This window comes from Hippocampus guttulatus, chromosome 14, assembly GCF_054856545.1.
Source record: "Hippocampus guttulatus isolate MCC_2025c chromosome 14, RoL_Hgut_1.0, whole genome shotgun sequence".
NCBI lineage: Eukaryota > Metazoa > Chordata > Actinopteri > Syngnathiformes > Syngnathidae > Hippocampus > Hippocampus guttulatus.
Genome location: NC_141274.1, coordinates 8,014,686 through 8,035,902, shown reverse-complemented (window position 1 = coordinate 8,035,902; position 21,217 = coordinate 8,014,686). Strand labels below are relative to the sequence as shown.

Here is a 21,217-nt window from a genome sequence, read left to right as displayed (position 1 = left end):
TTAATATATATATATGTATATTTTTTTGTTTATCTGTCATTTTGTAACCACGCATATTTTGTTCACTTTCGTCAATTTCAATTGTCGCGCGGGAGCCATCCTTTCCTCTGGGTGGCGCCAGTGCGACATTAGGCAGACAACGACGAAGAGGAACGCAACCGCGCATGTGCAGTACACGGTCTTTGCGTTGTTTTGGTTCCTCACGTGTGTGAACGTGCAAGCGGCAATAATGTGTTTTAAGTCCGTCACCAAATTGCTCTACTGCGCTAATTTTGCCCGCGTCTTGTGTTTTTACTAGTCGTGATACATTTACCGTTGGTCTGACAAGGTGGCAGAGCTTGAGACGAAGACAAAAACGCAGGAAGATCCGAGCTAGTTTGCCGTCATGGCCGCCTTCGTGGAGCTAGTCGCTGGCTGCTACGAGCAAATTGTGTTTGGTTACCGTGTTCGAACTGACCAGACCGTGAGTGGATTTTCACATTACCTGTATATCTCTACGAAACAATTTCAGCTTGGCCGTGGGCATCATTAGTGACTCTAATTAAAGCTACTTGAAACCTCAAAGTTATATTTTACAGTATGGGGTTGGTCAAAATTAGCTATACCCGTTAAATGCGGTTTCAAGGCCAGCGTTAGGGTTTCCTGCAAGGTTTAGAGTTTCAAGATAGATTAAATGAAAAGGATAGTGGGTGACCTTTTTCACCTGTAGGGAGGGAAATTAGATCGGTTTTATTTTAAGGGATTGGTTACCGTGTGTGTGTGTTTAAGAGGTGACTAATGGGTAATACTGCATTACAAAAAAAGAACAAGACTAATTTCACATAAACTTTGCAGTGTTACAAAAAAGTAAAAACAACCATGCTGTTAAAAGTGCAGCATCCCCTCAATTTGTAGACATCACGTTTTGTACATTTTTTGGCTGTGGTGCTTTAGGAGTGGACAGCCAAGGCGGACTTCACGCATCATGCACACACAGCATCAGTGTCGGCGGTGGCGGCCAGCAACAGGTTTGTGGTGACGGGCAGTAGAGACGAAACCATGCTCCTGTATGACATGAACAAGAAGGTGGAACACGGCGCTCTGCTACATCACGACGGTGAGTGGCGCTTTTGGGGTCTGCAGTTGCCGTGACGATGCTTCCTCCTGACAACCAATACTCCTCAGGCACCATCACCTGCCTGGAGTTTTACGGTGGGACGCATCTGCTGAGCGGAGGAGAAGATGGACTCTTGTGTGTGTGGAGCACCAAGAAGTGGGAGTGTCTCAAGTCCATCAAAGCGCACAGGTACGCCCTGGGTCATACTATGAGGAGGAGAGGGCAAATACACGCTGAGAAAAACAAAAATGCAATGAAGCACTTAATGTGAACAAAAACAATGTATCCCTCGTAACTTGAGATTTTATTTCTAATCATATTCTTTCTTCAGGGGTCATGTGACATCGCTGTCTGTGCATCCGTCTGGTAAACTTGCACTGACGGTGGGCACCGATAAAACACTGCGGTGAGACACACACACACATACAGTATATACGCGCACGCAATAAATGTCAGCGCAATAAATGCCGCACAATAAATGCCACAGCCGCTGATGTAATGTTTGATTTTGTCTCTCAGTACATGGAATCTAATTAATGGAAGATCAGCCTTCATCAAAAACATCAAACAAAGTCAGTTTTTTACCATAAAATGTGACGCTGGTTTTCCTGAGGCACATTTGAGGTCAAAGTGTGTGTGTCTGCGTGCACGCGTGTGTGTTTTTCCTTGTGTATAGATGCCCACATTGTGCGGTGGTCTCCGGACGGCGATAAATATGCGGTAGTCATCCATGACCAGCTAGACCTGTACGATCTGCAAACAGCCTCGCTGACCAGCACGCTCAAGAACCTCAAAAGGATCTCTGCCATCAACTTCTTAAACGTCCGTGTTTTTTTTTTCTCCCCATGGATGCCTCACGACACTTGTTTTTCTTTATTTTTTTAATCTTATTTGCTTGTTTTGTTCCAGAACTCCATCCTGGCTGTTGTAGGTGATGATGAAATAGTCCGATTGTGTGATGTTGCCAAAGAGAAATGGGTGTGCGAGTTCAAGGCCCATGAAACCAGGTACACAAGTAAACAGTTATTTAAAAGGAGACGTGATGCATCTTTCATTCATTCATTCATCTTCCGAACTGCTTCATCCTCATTAGGGTCGCGGGGGTGCTGGAGACTATCTATCCCAGCTGTCTTCGGGCAGTAGGCGGGGGGCGTCTTTCACGATTTTGAAAAAAACTATTTAAAACTTATCTGTGCACTTTTGTCAAAAATAACCCCAAGGGTAAAAAAATAAATAAAACAAAGCCAGTCGCAAGTTAGATAAAGTAATGACCAGGGCGAGGAATGTTGGCATTGAAACTATGCAAGCAGCATCTTCTTGCGGAAATAGAGCCTAGACCTTGGTTGGGCAACTCTTGTCCTCGAGGGCCACTATCATGCATGTTTTAGATGTTTCACTTCTGCAACACAGAATACTAATAGTGATTGGATTGAATCGTTTTAGCCCGAAACAACAGCGTAAGTGCTGAGGTGTGTCGCTCTCCTTTCGCAGGGTGAAAGCAGTTGAGAGTTTCATGATGACCGACCACTGCGTGTTGGTCACGGCCTCCAACGACGGCTTCATCAAAATGTGGAAGCTCCGTCTGAATGAAGTCGGTCGGCCTCCAAACTGCATTGTCAAAACGCACTCTTGTTTGTTAACCAAAGGTGTGTGTAACCCGACAGGAGCTGGAATGTCCCACCCTCCTGGGGGAGGTCAACACCACGGCCAGGCTGACCTGTCTTGCTGTGTGGAAACCATCCGCACCACAGCACACCACAGAAAAAGACGCCAAAGGAGCCAAGGCCACAACGTCACAAGATGGAGCCGGTAAAATATGTATACTTACTTGATTCAATTGTGGTTTTAAATACCCTCAAACTAAACTTTTTTTGTGAGACGTGGATATATTTAATTCTTGTTAAATTTGGACTTTTTGAGAAATTACTTTTCAGTCAAATTGAAACTTTAACTAGTATTGTAAAAAAAAAAAATAATTGAAAATTTTACTATTTTTTTCCTCAACACTGTAATTATCACAATATTAGAACTTTATTGTTGTAAAATTAAAATTTTCTGAAAAAGTCTCTTCTCTTCATATGACTATTGTAAAAAAAAACAAAAAAACAACTACATTAATGTAAATGTTTTGTTTTTTCTTTACATGTCCGTATGCCCGCAGAGGAGGCCGGGGCACTTTTGAAGACAAAGCGAGTGCGAATCTTCACACATGAAGAAGTCATCCTGGAAGATGAGAGCAAGCCGAAGAAAAAGAGGAGGGCGAAGAGAAAGGTCGGTGGGCAACAGGAGGAAGCCAAATAAATATATTTTTAAAAAAGATCCACCCGTGTGTGACTCCTTTGGATGTACACACACTCCACAAACACCTATTTAACAAAAAAAAAATAGAATAGACACATTACACTTGTAACAGCAGCTGTTTGAAATTATTTTTTTCTTAATTTTAGACTTAATCCAAAAATGGTTTGAGAAAATTGCCCTGTTCAGTTATTTCATGTTTTACGGTGCTGAATGTTGGACCACTTTATTGTTGGAATATTTCACGTGTGAGTGTGTAATTCTGTCATTGCTACTGTTTAGTATGACCATACATCCATTTTCTGAACCGCTTTATCCTCACAAGGGTTACGAGGCGTGCTGGAGCCTATCCCAGCTCTCTTCGGGCAGTAGGCAAGGGACACCCTGAACTGGTTGCCAGCCAATCGCAGGCCACACGAAGACAAATAATCGTTCACACACGATGACATCTACGGACAATTTGGAGTCATACCTAGTACGTGAAGAAAACCCACGTTGACATGGGGAGATCATGCAAACTCCACACTGAAAGGCAGAAGCCCAGATTCGAACCACTGTTCAAACCAGTCACCCACCGCATCGCCCCAATCGTAGGACTTTATTCTTTTTCTTTCATATTTATTCGTGACTATATTTACTAAAGCTTTAATGATCGCCATATTACATCATAGAACAAGTGCTATCTAGTGTGCTAAAAAATAGTGGCTAATGGGGGATACGATTTTAACAGTCAAAGAACTTTAAGAAAGTTGTAATTTTGCAACATTTTATTGGAGTAAACCTGTAATATAATGACAAGGCATACTTTCGAGAAAAAGCTGTGATTTTACTAAAATAAGTCAAAAGAATACAACAACAGTAGTACAATGTCAGGAGAAAGCCACACTTGGGAGGGAAATAAAATTAAGCACTGAAAAGATGTAACTTATGGGAATAAAGAGGAAACATTTTGTGAATGGAACGTGTAAAAAAATCTATTTTATGTGGGAAGAAAATCACAATATGGAGGATAAAATCGTCTCTTGTCAATGTATGAACATTTAAAAACTGTTTTTTGTGTCATAGTTTTGGCAACACCAATTGCAATACCGTAATGCCACCCACAAACGCGCACTGCAAAATATATTTTGCGTCCTTGACGTCCACTTTACGGTAAACGCTGGTTTGGCCCCGCAGTGTGCGAGTCCACTGACAAGATCAGGTGATCCAAGACGGAGCTACGAGCGAGCCCACCAGAGAAGGGGACACGCACACACATTAACCAGGGGGGCCTCGAAGGCACAATGTCATGTAGCGAATGTCGGCGCCCACCCGGTGCTCCTCATTTCCGCCTCGACTCTGGAGCGACAGCTTAACGACGGACGGACGTACCGACGGATTTAACGGCCGTGTGTGCGCGCGCGTGTCTGTGCGTGTGTGTGACGATGGCTCGCTAGGGCCGCTGGCGCAGATTCTTCCTTTATGAGCGATCCCCTTCGCACATAGCTCGTTCAGCATGGGGCTGTGCTACAGTTTGCGGCCGCGGCTCTTCGGCGACCTGAGCGGCTCCATCTCCAACGCCGCCTCGGACTCGGAGCCGCATCCTGACGCGGCGGCCACCTCCTCCGCCGCCGCCGTTTCCGCGCCGACCCGCGCCCAGGGTGCTCGCCCCTCGGAGGACGGTGGTGGATGCGAACCCGGCCGTGTTCACGGCTCGGCTGGGGACGGCGTGCTCATTCAAAACGGCGGAGGTGGCGGCAAAGGGACGTCGTCGTCCGCGACGGCGGCGGCCAAGGAACGGGGAGGACGTCGCCTGCAGCTGCCGCTCAAAAGCAACAATAGCGGCAACAAGCAGAAAAACTGGGACAAGCTCCTCATGGAGGAGAAGGAGGCCGAGAAGGAGGCGAGGAAAGTCAGTAAGAGCATCGACCGGGCCCTCAAGGAGCTCAAGCGGGAATACAAGCAGACGCACCGGCTACTGCTTCTCGGTAAGACCCCCGGCCCTCCTCCTCCTCATCCTTCCACCTCCACCTTCTGCTTCTTTTGGTTTTGTGACAGCGGGCAGGCAACGTGGCCTCCATGGCACTGCTTCGCCGGGGAGGCATTGTGCCAACCGCGGGCTGTCATCGTTGACGCTGGGCCTCGCACTTACAATAATAATAATAACACACTGGAATATAGTCTTGTCCTGCACTCGCCGTACAAGTAGACTGACACACACTGTAGTCAAACTAAGTGTGTAGTCTAACATTTAGACTATCAGCAGTATTGTGTTGACGACACTGTATAGTATAAATCAAGCAAAATGGTGTTATTGTCCTCAAAACTAATTGCCTACGTCGTGTTTTCGGAAAACAAGGGGGAATGCCATTTTTAGCAAGCTCATGGCTGTATTTTGATTGGGTTTGCATGTAACAGTGAATTAAAAAATGGCATCGGCAGTTATGCTTTGAGGCTCGAGATAGGACAACTTAATGCTCGTAAATGGTATAATTATCTCAAAACTCGACAACTTGTCATATCAATTAGCCTAATACAGTGTTTCTCCATGTTCTTGTTAAGCCCCCCCCCAACTCTCCGCCATGACTATAAATCGTATCATTTAACTATAACTGGGTTATTAGTACACCTCTGCATAACAGACTGTCCTTATTAACTTGAAAGAAAACAAAAAGGAAACGTATAGATCAACTTACAACAACAAAAATCAACTTTATTAATCATGTTTTTTCTAATCAGAAAAATTTAGAACAGTATCAAAATAAAACAAAAAGAAATGTGAGCGCCACTGCCACCCACTGTAGTGCATGTGCAATTACACATTATTCCAGTACAGTACAGAAAAGAAAAGCCTTTTCCCAGGGACACGTGACCACGCCCCCAACCTAGGTGTGCCTCAATAGCATAATTGCCTGTCGTATTTAAGATAAGATAAGATAAGAAAACATTTATTAGTCTCGCAATGGAGAAATTCCCAATTCACAGCAGCAAAGTTATGAAAGGAAGAAGTAGAACAACAAAATATAGGAGCTGCTGGAAAGGCAGCCACTCTCGCGGCGCCATTTTGAAGTCAAAATAACATTTGGATGATTTCGTTAAACAAGGCAAAAAAACAAACATTTTCTGAGCGACTTTGGCAATAATGCTACAAGGCTAACAATATTACAATTTCATTCTTTTTTTCCCCGCAAAACTCTACAACTTTGTCATATAATTACCATAATAGTATAGTTGCCTATATCGTTTTTGAATAATTTTGGAACGCAAAAAAACACACTTTTTTTAGCAAGGACATTGCTATTTTCTATTTATATTGTAACAGTAATTACCTTGGCGATTGTGCTGTGAGGTTGACGATATTACAATGTTATCCTCATACCTGTTACCGCAATTTCTCCAAACATTTTAACTTTGTTCTCATGAAATAATTTTTTTCCCTCATATAACAGCAAATGTCACCCTAAATTATTCATGGGGACGTTGCAGGGTACCATGTCTTTATTGACGTAGAATTGTCTCACACCCCACTATTTGTCATTCATACCATCAGCCTAATGTCATCATTGTTATTGGAGCGTTTTGGGAAAAAAAGAGAAAAACAACTTTTAGCCAGCACATTGGTACTTTTTTTATTGATATAAAAGTCTGTTTAAAATACCACTTTTATTCTTATAAAAGTATGACTTTATTCCTGAAATATATGTTATTCTAATAAAATACAGATTTTATTCCTCATGAAACTTACGGCGATGACCTAATTTCTTTGGGTGACTTTTTTATGTTACACTGTGAGGACTTTTTTTTTTCTTGTCCGATTATGACGTTTTTCAAAATGTTCTTGACTCTCTCAAGTATTCCAACTGACTATGAATACATAGTCATGTTATCTACTGTTGTAATTACTCCTGTCCTATGAGTGGGCCACTGAGTTAGGAAGTGGAGCTCATTACCTAGATTGGTCCAAAAATATTTCCCAATTTGTTTTAATCAGAGATGTAAGTATACTTATCTCTGGCACATCTGGTTTTCATAATAATAATCTTAATAAAAATATATTAATATACTGTATGTCATAATATTTATGATTTAAGTGTAAGGGTTGGCAACAGGTGTCAGCTATAAATATATCTTGATTTATAAAAATATATCATTATAGTATTGCGCGATCTATTATAGGTCAAACTGGAAAAAACATAAAATGAAAGCGCCTCAAAAAACTATTATGACGGAAAAAAAAACAAAATTCAGCGAAATCAGCATCAAAAACACACAAAAACATTTCTAATTATAATTTGCTACAAACCATTAATAGTCGCGCTCACACTCGCTTTTCATCTCCGCATACATGAGCATCTCTTATGTATTACATCAATTTCACATCTCACATTTTAACTCAATTTACATTGTTTGTTTGGAAAAAGGAATTGTATTGTTTTGATGGCTGTAAATGTGTTGCAGCGCGCCCGCCCTCGCCCAATACAAAACAATCATGTGGTCCCAACTAAATGCCACAGGAATTAGTGGAAGAAAATGAAAATCAGGAGAACAAAGTCATATTTCACGCTGGTCTGTGAAATTGCTGAATTTTTTTTTCCGGTGGTTGCGTTCTTTTGTGGGTGAACTGACGATGGGAACAGGAAGTGGCTTTTACGTCTCGGACAGGAAGCCACTTTATTGTTGCTCCCGTGGGCTGGGCCTGTGCGGGGGCTGTGATAATGAATCGTCTTCTCGCTCTTAACACTTAGCATCACCGTTGTTGATATGAATGGAGTTGTGGTGCACGAAGGATGGAGCAAAAAAAAAAAAAGCTAAATAGATATCTAGCTAGCTAGCTAATGGCATCATACTCTCTCAAACTGAGCCGTACCACAACGAATCATAATCCCACTGAATCAAACCAAATCAAATCGTTCGACTTAAACATCTAACCGTTGTCGGATCTTATCGCATCCCATGTATCAAAATACATATTTTATTGGAGAGAGACACAGCCCTATCGTAAGCCCTTCTGTTACTTTGCTTTCTTCGAAGCAGCAGCAATTATGTTGACGGGTCAACTCGACCTGAGGCTGTTTAATGATTCAGTCACAGTCCATGTTTAAATGATTTGAACGTTGTTTGGAGAGACAAGACATTGATTTTAATTAATTTAATAAAAATAATTTCTTTGTGTTGATGTTGACAAATGGATGCTAGAACTATTCAAGATCAAATTGACCCACCGTCTTTCTTCATCACATGAACCCTTCATCTTTTTTGTGTGTGTGTGAGAAACATTTGAATTTTTTTCCACAAAAATTATGTGAAAACCTTTAAGTATTACGTAGATAAATCGGAAACTTTAGAAGCAAATACTAAAATATGAGATGAAAAGCAGAAATATCGAAAATAATTGAAAGATTTGAGGGGAAACAAAAACAGATGGAAAACACACTAAAATATAACACAAAATAGCAAAAAAGATATTAGAAAAAAATAGTTAAATGTTTCATCAACAACTATCAGAAAATAAATATTTTTTTGCACCGAGGCCACGATAAACGAACCGCGAAATAGGAGGGATCACTGTACTGAGCTCGAGGACCGAGGGGCGGGCCTTGATCCTCGGCCTTGGCCTCGGGAGTCAAGTCCTTGGCCTTGGCCTTGGATTGCCGGTCCTCGGACACAATGAGGGATTAGAGCCTCGAATCCCTTGTCCAAGGACCGCAAAAATCACCAAGGAATCTAATAAATTCCATCCAAGGAAACCCATATTGATGGATTCACTCTGGCGCTTTAAGAGAGGCGGGTCTGCCACTGACAGGTGACAGTCAGCGCAAGGTGTAAAGAGCGGCATCACAGTTAGTTTCAATCACGGTTTGTTGCGTTTGCGATCGGCAGTTTAAATAGCGTGTAAAGCCTTTCTGTAACAGTGGTGTCTTTTATTGAGTTATTTTTGCACAGTCGTCACGTTTGTGCGGTCGCACTAGAATGTTTGTTTGAACCAAGTAGTAGAGATGAGAGTCCAAGATGGCGCCCGAATAGGCAGCCTTCGGCAAGTGCTCTTCAAGAGCCTTGCTTTTTTGTTCTTTTTTGGTGTTTTTGTCTTTTGTTGTTTCATCGTGTGGACCTGATATGGACTGTTTTCAGCGCTTTTTGGCCACGACATTCGTCAAAGGAGAAGTATCTGTGCTTGGTGGTTGCGCCTTCTCGGCAGCACGCCTGTACCAGCACAGATTTTGATTGGGAGGAATGTCGGCGCCATTGACTGTCGGTGCTGCACAGACCTGGGGCGCTTGTGTTTTTTGCGCCTGTAATGGGCAGCATTTTTCACAGCCCCGCTTTGTTCAGCGGAGAGATCGGTGCTGTTGAACGGTCTGCGGCTGGATGGATGTAAGGCTTGAGGAGCCGACGATGAGAAGAAAGGAGCGTTAGCGCGTAGCGCCGATGCGGGAGTCGCGGCTTGGAGTTTGAAGCGGATTACGTGGGACAGGAGAAGTGAACGAATCTCTTTTTTCGTCAATGGATGCTACAGCTTCTTGTTGACTTTGAAACTTAGCTTGTAGCCGACGTGTGCACATTTTGAGCATGACGTCTGATCCACTGGTTAAAGGACACTTTGATTCTCTCCTCTTTCATCTCAAACTGCTTCAAACAACAAAGCGTGTGACGGAAAAGTGGTTAGGACTGCGCGACTGTCCGTGTTTTATGTTATGTGTTGTGTTTATTATTTTACTTTATGTTAACTGTTTTGTTAAGCGCTTTGTTACAGCTGCCGCTGTTGTGAAAGCGCTATATAAATCAGCATGTATTGTATTGTATTGTATTGAGTTTGATGTGGCCATTCCATAGTGGCCATTTTACATACATCAACTTTACCCTTCACAAAACATGAGTGTTAAAGCGAACAATCCCGAAAAGACACTGGACTTTATCTTTATCGCTTTATTGTGTATTTGCACTGCGCGAATAATCAGCCTAGCTTTTCTTTTTTTTTACTTTTACAATCTAAACTATCAAATGACCGGGCAGTAGTTGTAGACAAGAAGCAGCGCTCTCACCGTGCAATATTGTATGATTACATAACTTCACATGACATCATCGACAAGACGCTCTCATCTTATAGGTCACGCCAAATGAAACAGGCGGCCAAATTAAAAAGGAACTTCCACTGTTTGCAGTCGTTTTATATAGTTCAATAACCCTCCTGTTATGTTTGCAGGACAAAATGAGATGTATTAAAGCGGAAGTCAAGTCCAAAATTTTCTTTGCAATAAGTTCTGTGCCCCCCACCTGTCTAAACATAGTAGTCTGATGAATATTGCGTTTGTGGATACAGTATAAAAATTAAACAGAATAATTGACCAGTTTTTAGTCATCTTGCAAGGCTGCCATTTTGCCGCCTGCGTCACCTGAAAATGACATCACAGTTGCTCAGGGCTCGGGTAACAAGCAATCACGGCTCAGCTTGTGAACGTCACATGACCGAGAGCTCAGAAAACATATATATTTTATAGATGCATGCCTCAAGTGGTGTGGGTGGCGCGGGGGGCACCAGCATCTTTGTGGGTGGGCCTGGTCACAGCTCATCTGTTTTGTGGGTTTGGTCATGTGACACTCCCGATGCAAGCCCTCGGGCACGTTGACGTCAATTTCAGATGACAGCAGCGGGTGGTGCCGCATAGATTTTTAGCTTCCTTGGATGACTGAAAATTGGTGGATTATTGTGCTTAATTCTGCTTAACATGTAACATATTATCTGAAAAATAGGAAATATTAGCATTAAATGGCAAAAAAAGTATTGGAAGAACAACACAGAAATATTTTTAAATTACACAAGTGTTGATTGAAAAATACCAAAAATAGATTAGCCAAAAATAAAACAAAAATATACCCATAAATATACACATGCAAAAAAAATTGATACAAAAGTATATTTTTTAAAAATATTAAATGAAAATACAATAAAATTGCCGGGAAATGAACTTTTAATTTGATGAAGGATATAAAAAAAGAGAAACAAATAAGAAATAAATGAAAAACAGAAACTAAAGGCATGTGTCTGGTCTGTGTGTAGTGTGGTATACACTACGTGACAAAACAGCACAGTGATCACTTGTCACTCTTAAAATAGGCTGACTGACCGATTACAGTTTTGAAGACACATGTGATGCTAATTAGAGGACACAAATTGGTCGAACATGTCCATGTGGTCAAATTATTTTCAGTCTTTTTTAGGGTTAGCATTTTTGTCCAGGCCTAATTCATGAGTTTTTTTAAAAATAATTCAGTTGAATCACAATTTGATTGTCATCAGTTAGTTTTCATGAACTTTGTATTGATTTTTACCCTTGTCAGATTTCAATTGTTTTTGTGACGACTGGGGGGGGGGGGGGGGGTTCTTTCATTAATAGAGGGGTACCAACAATTTTGTTGACATGTGTTTAAGAAAAATCCTTAGTTATGACTCACAAACACAAGTACTACAAAATAACACAAGCTATGAAACAAAAATACTTACTAAATATTAGATGAAAAGCCCCAAATAGAAAAAACAAAATGTTTCACATAAATAGACTGACCTACTGACTGAAAAGTGTGACTTACTGTCTAACTAGATGCCTAATTTATACATTTCTCTCAATCCAGCTACGATACTCATGGTTTCATCTATGGTATGTTGCATAACACAAGGCATCTATCTTATTTTCCCGTCACGCACAATGACACATGCAGCTTTGTTGTTGTTGTTGTTTCCAACAGTTTGTTCTGGGACAATTTGGCTTGTTCAGGTTTATTGTCCAGCCATCCATTTTTAGTACCACTTAACCTGTTTGAGGAAATAAATAAAGTTTGGGAACCGTTGTTCATGCTTTATACAGAACTGACAGACTTTTCCCATGTCTTCCATTTTCTCTTCTATTGTTATTAAAAGCCAAAGATCTAGCCCAACACACTTTAAGGCTCTGGATGCCCCGCGAAGCTGTAGTGCCGTGTGAATGTAGAAGTGTAGTTAAGTACCTTGTGATGATGGTTGCAACGCTGAACTGTGTGCACTACCACATCTTACCACTCGAGGGAAGTGTGGGACAGCTTCGTCTAGTCAATGCTGAACGCGTGTTCGTGCGTGCGCATGAATGGTGTGTGTGTGTGTGTGCGTGTGTGTGTGTGTGTGCGCGCGAGCGCGCGTCTGTGATGTTTTTGCACAGTTAACTTTTTTCTACTTTAACTTTTAGTGTATTAGCATTGTGACCGCACTGCCTGCATCATTCCTAATATCTAAAATTAATTAATTTATTAGTTGATATACATGGTGATTAATAATAGTTTGAGTTACACAAGGAAAGCAATTGTGTAGGAGAGAAAAAAAAGTCCAATGGCTTATATAAAATCCTCCGCTTGAAAACAAAATCACTCACAGCCCACCCAATAGAAAAGAAAAAAGCAAAGGAAGCTGATAAAAACAAGGAAATAGTAACACAACCTAAAATCGACAATGATTGATCAAATTACGATTTCATTCCAACAGACATGATTATTTTTTATTGCATGGACAAAAGATCAAACTAGGCATAAACCTTTTCTTAAAAGCTGAAGAGACATAACATTTAGGTATATGCAAGAAATCTATCTATCTATATAATGTGTGTGTGTGTGTGTGTGTGTGTATATATATATATATACATATATGTGTGTGTGTATATACTGTATATATATTTATATATATATATATATATATATATATACACACACACACACATGTGCCCTTGAGCATCATTTACAGCTCGACAACAACGTCTCATGCTGTTCACAAGTCCACTTATTGTCTGTTGAGGCACGGCATCCCACTCTTCTTGAAGGGCAGCCCACAGGTCATTGAGGAACCCAGAAGGTTTGCAGAGTCTCGAACCTCTACACGGCGACTCAGCTATACGTTTTCAATAGGATTCAGGTCTGGAGAAGCTGCAGGGCATTCCATTTGAGGTACACCAGTCTTCAACAACCATTCCCTGATGATGCGACCTCGATGAGCTGGAGCATCGTCGTCCATGAAGATGAAATTAGGCCTGTGTTGTTCATGTAGAACACAATCACTGGATTGGATTGTTTGGCTAGTATGGGGTTGTCACTGTACCATTAACAAAGTGTTGGGCAGTTCTGTACCGACTGGACATACCTGCCCACACTGTAACACAGCCACCACCAAAAGCTCGTCTGATGACCACAATGGCTGATGCGCAGCGCTCTCCTTGACATCCCAAACATCGTTGGCGGTCATAATTTCTGCTCAACGTGATTTGAATTTGATCAGAGAACAGCACTAAAGCTCATTCGTGCCTCGTCCAGCGTAAATGCTCCCTGGCCCATGCGAGACGATGACGCCTGTGCCTGGTGGAGTGGTCAGGTACCCTTGCATGTCGTCTCACACGCAGACCCCACTGGTGTAAACAGTTTTGAATGGTGTGACGTGACACTTGGGTGCCTCTCACCTTCCTTAAACATGCCTGGAGTTGAGTGGCATTCATCATCCGGTTTCTCAGGGCATTGTTCACAATGTAGCGGTTATCAGCATGGGATGTGAGCAAAGAACGTTCACTTCTACAACTTTCTGTGACTCTTCCAGTCTCTCGGTATCTGTTGCAACCTACTGATGACACTCTGTGACACAATAAGCTCAGTAGTAAGGTACTGTTGATCCAATTTTGGGTGTTGTCTTGGTCTCATGATGTCACAATGTGAACAGCACAATGAGCATGACTGTTTAAACATCAGCTCTAATTGAACCAGGATATTAGTCCATTCAAGGATCAAACGCCTGTTGTGAATTTTGCCGTTAAGCTCCTCGCTAGAGAACACCTTGTGCAAAAAGTACTGAAACAGTTTTACATGTGCATTCAAAAGCTTAGAGGTCACATTAAGTTCACCTGTAAAGGTTGGAATCAGTTTTAGGCCCACCATGAAATTTCACCTTGAATCCAAATATCCCTAACTTTGTGTGTGTGTGTGTGTGTGTGTATACATACATATATATATATATATATATATATATATAGAGAGAGAGAGAGAGAGAGAGAGAGAGAGAGAGAGAGAGAGAGAATTCAGTCGTACTTATTTTAATAAAAACTTCAGATCACAACAACAATTCCCAAGGATTTTTTAAATTAAAATGTTTTTTGATTTGTATTCATCGTTATGTACAAAATTTGTTCCGTTGAATTAGGTAGGCGCTTACGGACCGCCATATTTGTAGTTTTTAATCACAGTCGTAGAGGGCGGGTGTAACGTTCCGATAAAAAGCCAGAGGCGTTCATGAATTACCACGACTGTCGTTTTTTTAAACGTACCTCATTGTGTGTCGTTGGTTTTACTGGGAGCCGGGGTGCGTTCATGTACCACCGCGATTGTACTTTTTGAAGGCAGCGGAGGATGGTAAATCCCGGTACTAAAGCTCGTTGCTAGTTCAGGTCAAGGCCGCCGTGCTGTAGACCCATCCCCTCTTGTCAGGCAGCGGATAGAGGCGTCCAGGGTCCCACCCCTCCGCCGAATGGTTTGACAGAAAATACAGCGAGGGACTAAATCAGGGAATGGGTCCTGTCGATTCGGACACGCAGGTTTCGGAAGCGCTGCGTCGCTACGTGCTGGTTAATGTACCACTTTAGCGTGCGCGTTCGTTTTCCACCTCCACGGGCCACGGCTACTTCCTGGTTCCACAGCGAGAGGCAGTGCTGAGTTGAGGAGACACAAATCTTGATAGATAGAGGAGGGAGAGAGAGGGAGCGAAAAGAGAGAGGGGCCAGAGATAGCAACGTTTAGCTACATTCACGGACATTACAAAGGCCTCCCCTCTCTCTGTTATTTATTTTAGTTTTTTTTTTCAACCACATTTCGGTCTTTCCCTTGGTTTCTCGGCTGCTCAGTCAACTACCAGGCGGATTGGATGACGCTCGGCTGCGGCTAATAGCGGAATCATAACGGGGGACGGATTCCTCCCTTCCCGAGAAGCCTCTCGAGAGATTGGTTTCTTTTTTTTCTTTTTTGATGTATTATTATCAAGAAAAACAATCGACCATTCCGTCACCATTTTGAAAGAACACCCCGGGCGTTGCATTTTCTTTTTGTCGGCGAAGGAAGGGCTTTTTTTTCGGGGGCGACGGAAGATGGGTTGTTTGGGCAACAGCAAGACTGAAGACCAACGCATCGACGAGAAGGCTCAACGAGAGGCGAATAAAAAGATCGAGAAACAGTTGCAGAAGGAGCGACAAGCGTACAAAGCAACGCACAGGCTTTTATTACTCGGTAAGACTCGTCTGGGATGATGAAATGTGAGCTAGTAAACCCCCGCTACCCCCATTTTGCTCCTCGTTTATTAGCCAACATGTCTATGACAGCAGCGCCTTGCTAACATGTCATCGGAGGGAAAAAGGGGTGGGGGGGCATTGATGCAAGGCTACCTCCCAAAATGCCTACACCCCCCCCCCCCACACACACACACGCGCGCGCGCGCACACGCACACCATCATCACCACCTTTTATATGTATTTTCGTTTATCTTTAAAGGTGCTGGGGAGTCTGGAAAGAGCACCATAGTGAAGCAGATGAAGATTCTCCACGTGAATGGTTTCAATGCTGAGTAAGTATACAATAGCCTTATATGTATATGGACCGATGAGGCTCATTTTCATGACCCATCATCATCCCCTAGCCTGAGGACGCGACACCATGCAAAGCGCCTGCCCAATGGTTCTTCCTTCCCCAGGCACTGCAGCGCCTGTTGGGCAGTTACATCCCATCTATCCCCTGCTCTCTCTCTCTCTCTCTCTCTCTCTCTTACCCCTTCCCCCTTCTCTCCCCCCCTCCCCGCATTTCTCGCACCATGCGTGGGGCCATGCATATGCGAGGATTGGCATGACCATGTCACGCACATGTCAGATTCACTGCTTCCTATTCCACGGGCAGGGAGGGCGGGTGAATGGTTCCCATCGACGAGGGGGACGAGGGGTTGCCTATCGATAATTTGTTTTTGCTGCGAGGGCCTGGCGCGCGCCATTGATCGGTCCAGCAGTCGGTTTGCAATCACAAAACAGCAATCGCACAATTGCGTACAGCCGGAAGTCGGATGTGTTTGTTCTGATTTTGAGTTCATTTGCCCTGGGAAATTGGAACGATTGCCTTCTCAGGCACGTTTGGTGTCATAAACAACCATGTTAAATACAGTACAGGTCATACGAAATTTATATGGTATTTTTTTTCATGATAAGATACTTTTGTCTATATCTGCTTTTGTTGTCATCATTTGTCTTGTATGGATAACCTGAAATCATGCAGAAAGGAGAAGCGCCCCAAGCACTCCTGTCATCATAAAAAATATTTTAAGTCCAATAAAAGATCTGCTTTAAGTTATCTTGCCGAGGCATGTGTTTGCTTGTACTGATAAAAAAAAACACATGCAAAGGAGGTCACTTGATGCCTTCACATGGACTTTCTCATCAGAAACGATAATTTCAAATACCGTAATGGTCACATTTTAACTCATATTTCAACAATATTTTATTCAATATGCTGATAAAAGCATGCGTTATGGCAGGGGTGTCCAAACTTGGTCCGAAAGGGCCGATGTCCTGCCTGTTTCCCATCCCTCCTGCTGCAACACTACTGATTCATCATCAGGATCGTTATTTTGCTTTTTGAGGGCTTGCTGATCCTTTGAATCAGGAGAGTTTCAGCAGGGAGAGGTGAAAAACAGGCAAGGCATCCGCCCTTGAGGACCGAGTTTGGACACCCCTGCGTTAAACAGATCAGCCGTGTCTTTTGCGACTTTTAAGTTTGAGATTGTGGTTTCCTAAAAAGTTCAAGGTCCGATTCACTCTCGAGAGCATTATTATAATACTATGTTGTGCGATCCATTTTTTTTTTTAACTCGGCTTTGTACAACTAAACAGTGAGGTTTAGTCTTGGTTTGTAAGTTGAGCAAAAACTACGTTACTGACTCACTGATGGTTTTTGTACAGCTGTAGGTTTTAACGAAGCCACATTTGATTAGACCACCTCAATGCTATGTAGCTTCTGGGATTTTTTAAATTCCAGATTTAATGTGGTCATTTTAAAGGATAATTCAATTTGTTTTCAAGGGGGTAGATAACTGAGTGCACGATTCATTTTTCACTGTGAGAGGAGCTGCTGAGCTCCCCTTGAATCCAAACTGGTTCTGTCCTGGCGTCTTGAGGTGGCCTCCAGGAACCAGGAAGTAGCCTTCTAGCTCACAAACAGATGTCTGCAGAGTTTTGGCGCTTTACTGAGCGATCTTCCATCACATCCGTCACAGGACGGATGACAGGCATCAACAAAGACACATGCAAATTGAAATGGAAGTACCTCCAGAAATCGTTCCCTCCAATTCCCATCTTTTGTCCACCCTGACAAGCCATCTGCCTCGTCTGGCTCCCTAACCCGCTCACTCTCCTTGTCTTCCCATGCAGGGAAAAGAAACAGAAAATCCAGGACATCCGGAAAAACGTCAAGGATGCCATAGTGGTGAGTTGGCTCGCAGTCACATTTCACCCCATTTATTACAGTTGGTCCTCGGTTTCCAAAGGTGCCAACATTCAACATCTTCAGGCTTTTAGAGACATGCAATGAACTAGTTTATGCATTGGCGTAAGAATACGTGGTCGTGGTTCAAGATGGCATACTCAGTTACTGCTGTGCTTCCTGTTTTTTTATTATATTGTTTTATATTCGTGGCCTAGAAGAGTTTGTATTTTTAACGTGAATATTTACTGCAATTATTTAAGACTGTCCCACTGATGCAGTGCATATTCCGACATCGTACGAATTTGGGTTAGGTCACTTCATAACCCAACGTTCCACTGTATACCATTTGATACTTGTGAAGAGAAACATCTGTCGCATTATATGTGTCATGAAAGAAGAGAAGGATTTCAGAAAAATAATGTCGTAAGTCAAGCGACTTATGACTAACTTGATTTTTTGGGGAGGTAGCGAGTAATCACACAGACAACTTTTTTTGTGTTACATTTCAGTTCACTTTGGCATATAGTGAACTCTTTCTTTTTATTGTAAATGCAAAACAGAGAATTACACATTGCGTCTTTAAAACAACCACATAACTTTGACATGTAGCATTGTCCGCGAGCTTAATGCTATAACACACAGTGTAAAACTATAGACCGGCTAACAAAACCAGCATTGCTGTCACAGTCCAATGGATATATCAACACAGACGGTGCGGCAACATGTTTACAGCCGTTGTCACACTCACAGCTATATATTCTTTGTCGTCTGTAAATAATGACCACTATTATTGCATTTTTGTGAGCAGTTGTGTCTGTCGGGGTTTTCTTTTTTTTTTGTTCGGTTTTTATTTTTGTGTACGTGAATGTCTGCTTTGCTTACACTGCCCCCCGGTGGCCTATGAGCACATGCCAATAGAAGCTGGACAGTGTATTTATTGAACATTTAATTCGGTGATTCTCTCACGTACCACCAGTGGCACTGAGAATTGCTATCTGAGCTAGTCCATCATTTTCCGAACTTTTCCAACACTTTAGAAAAAACAATGCAAACAACAGTCGCTCGAAAAATTTAGTACTAGAAAGACGTAGGTTTAATGTTTAAGCTACTTTGCGATTTATATATTAGGTACGTAATAGAACATGTTCACAAGGTAAGGTATGTCGGACAGCTATAATAGCTATGACGACAATGGCTTTCTCGTGCCACATGAAACAATGTTCTAGCACAATAACTTAATTCCTCTTTTTATGCAGATTTTTTTCCCCCCTCTCTCTCTCCCAATCTCTGTACAGACGATAGTGTCGGCGATGAGCACTTTAATACCCCCTGTCCCGCTAGCCAACCCAGAGGACCAATTCAGGATCGAATACATCAAGAGCATAGCACCACTCTCTGACTTTGACTACTCACAGGTACGATGCTTCTCGTTTTCCCCCCGCATGTAGGTTGAAGTTTCAGTTTTACCCGTGTGTACACAAGGTCAAAGACCCCTGCACCCCTCTTTTTGATGCCGGATGTGCAGTGTGGCAAAGCAGGGCTGCAGATGAGCACTGAGCTTGAGAAAGACGACTGGGGGTTCGAATGTTTCTCTCTTGTTGTTGTTGTCAGCGGCAGAATTGTGGGCGAAAGAAACTATTATCTGCTTGCTATATTTTGATTCTTGATTCTCCACACTTGGTCAGCTTGCCGCTCTCTGTAAATAGCATTCCCTCTTAGTTTTTATTACCCAAATTTTGCATAATGGATTGCGTAGTTCTACCTCAACGCATGTTGCTACAGTATGAATCCTTGAAACTAGGCAGCACAGGCCTGTATTCATTTTATAGAATGAGTAGGCCTCACACAATAATACATTTCTTTTGTGGAACTATCAGGATGTACATCCAATGTTTTTTTTTTTTTTTTTTTTTTTTTTTTTTAAATATAATGGTAGTCGAGTGTAATAATTCAAGAACATCCATTGTAGCCAGCAAGTAACTTCATTCTCAAGAATATGGAGCACTGGCATTGAAATTTAAGACAATAAAGAAAATATATCTCAGATGAAATAGAATAAAATGGACTCACAAAGATTGGTAGACATTGCGGGGGAATGTATTTTTGTTGATTGAGTCCCCGCAGCGTCCTTGGTACAGTCCACCCACCCTCCAGAATAAAGAAAGATCCGTTTATAGCATCGACCTCCATGAACCAGGAAGTAGCCCGTTAGCCAATAAACAGGTGGATCTTACTGTTGCAATACAGTAATTGGATAATAGTTTCCTTTCATGGTCTCCCACTTTCAAATGATTATAAACCATTGTGTTGTATGTTTCTCCCTCACGCCCGCATTTGCGACAGTTCGAAAGCCAAACACCAGCAGCAAAATGCTATGGCGGCCACCAACATGTTGCTGTTGGCCACACTCTCAACCTTTGCCTCCTCCGACCATAAAACTTGCCCCCGCGAGCAATTTCCTTTGTTTCACGAGGTCGGCTGCACACTTGAGCCTTCTTCCTTTGGCTGCTTGTGCGCAATACTGAATATGTTTTTCTTTTCCCTCTCTAGACGAGGAATACGTCTTAATTACTCAAAGTCCACCTGAAAACAAAAAGTGAATTACAGTGTGTACAACTAGGTAATATGAAGCCTTACAATGCTATCGGAAAACCAAAAAATACGATGAAGTACAAATGTAGAATTTCCACAGCCATTTGGATCCTTGTTTTCCTCTCCTGTAGATTGGGGGAGGCGCCTGTTTGTTCATTTGTTTGCATTTTATGATGAATGATAAACAATATTGTCAATATATTACAATTTATATCAAATACGAAAGAGGAATGATCATTCACAATTTTATGTATCTGACCAAAGCTGCACCTCACATGCAGCTGTACCTACTGTATAGCCAGCTGCATGTGAGCCAAGGCTGCTTTGTTGGTAGCACGGCATATTTATGATGGGAAGTGTTTTTTTCGGAATGTATGTACAATCAATCAAAAATACACGAGTGATGATCACCTTACCTGACGATCCAATGAGAATGATGACTTAACCCTTTCATGCACCAATAATGATAACCTGTAACCTGATATAACATGATAAGATGTCCACTGTCGTAACCGCTGTCCCTGAAAGGGTTAATCATCATGACATACTGTATATTTATCCTTTGTCTTTTAAGGGCTGTCTAATTCCATGTTATCAACTTTTGTTGCTAAACGGAGTTGAACAAAAATCATCATAGCGACGGGTCTGTGTTCGTCAGCCGGGGCCGGCAAACTCAGTGCAGGTCAGGTTACATATGCGTGGGATGCATGAAAAAAATGATTGCCGCATTAATGGGTCACA

The 21,217-nt window shown here is 42.2% G+C and overlaps 2 protein-coding genes across 3 annotated transcripts in view; both read left to right on the top strand.

The window, feature by feature from the left end:
* The first annotated feature begins 162 nt into the window (after positions 1-162).
* Positions 163-3,415, top strand: pak1ip1 (PAK1 interacting protein 1). Its single transcript, XM_086130159.1, has 10 exons — positions 163-463; positions 934-1,096; positions 1,165-1,285; positions 1,428-1,502; positions 1,616-1,668; positions 1,773-1,918; positions 2,006-2,103; positions 2,588-2,687; positions 2,761-2,905; positions 3,258-3,415. The coding sequence occupies exons 1-10, from the start codon at positions 386-388 to the stop codon at positions 3,395-3,397; spliced, it is 1,119 nt and encodes a 372-aa protein (XP_085986285.1). The 5' UTR covers positions 163-385; the 3' UTR covers positions 3,398-3,415.
* A 1,158-nt stretch (positions 3,416-4,573) lies between these two features.
* Positions 4,574-21,217, top strand: part of LOC147194809 (guanine nucleotide-binding protein G(olf) subunit alpha) — a 43,501-nt gene continuing 26,857 nt past the window's right edge. Inside the window, exons 1-4 of one of the 2 annotated variants that reach the window (XM_086128352.1) lie at positions 4,574-5,361; positions 15,911-15,983; positions 17,830-17,884; positions 19,180-19,299. In XM_086128352.1, coding sequence (XP_085984478.1) covers positions 4,890-5,361; positions 15,911-15,983; positions 17,830-17,884; positions 19,180-19,299 — 720 coding nt within the window. In that variant the 5' untranslated portion in view covers positions 4,574-4,889. Of the gene's footprint in view, positions 5,362-14,451; positions 15,650-15,910; positions 15,984-17,829; positions 17,885-19,179; positions 19,300-21,217 lie in introns of those variants that run through there. The other variant, XM_086128353.1, reaches the window with a different exon arrangement.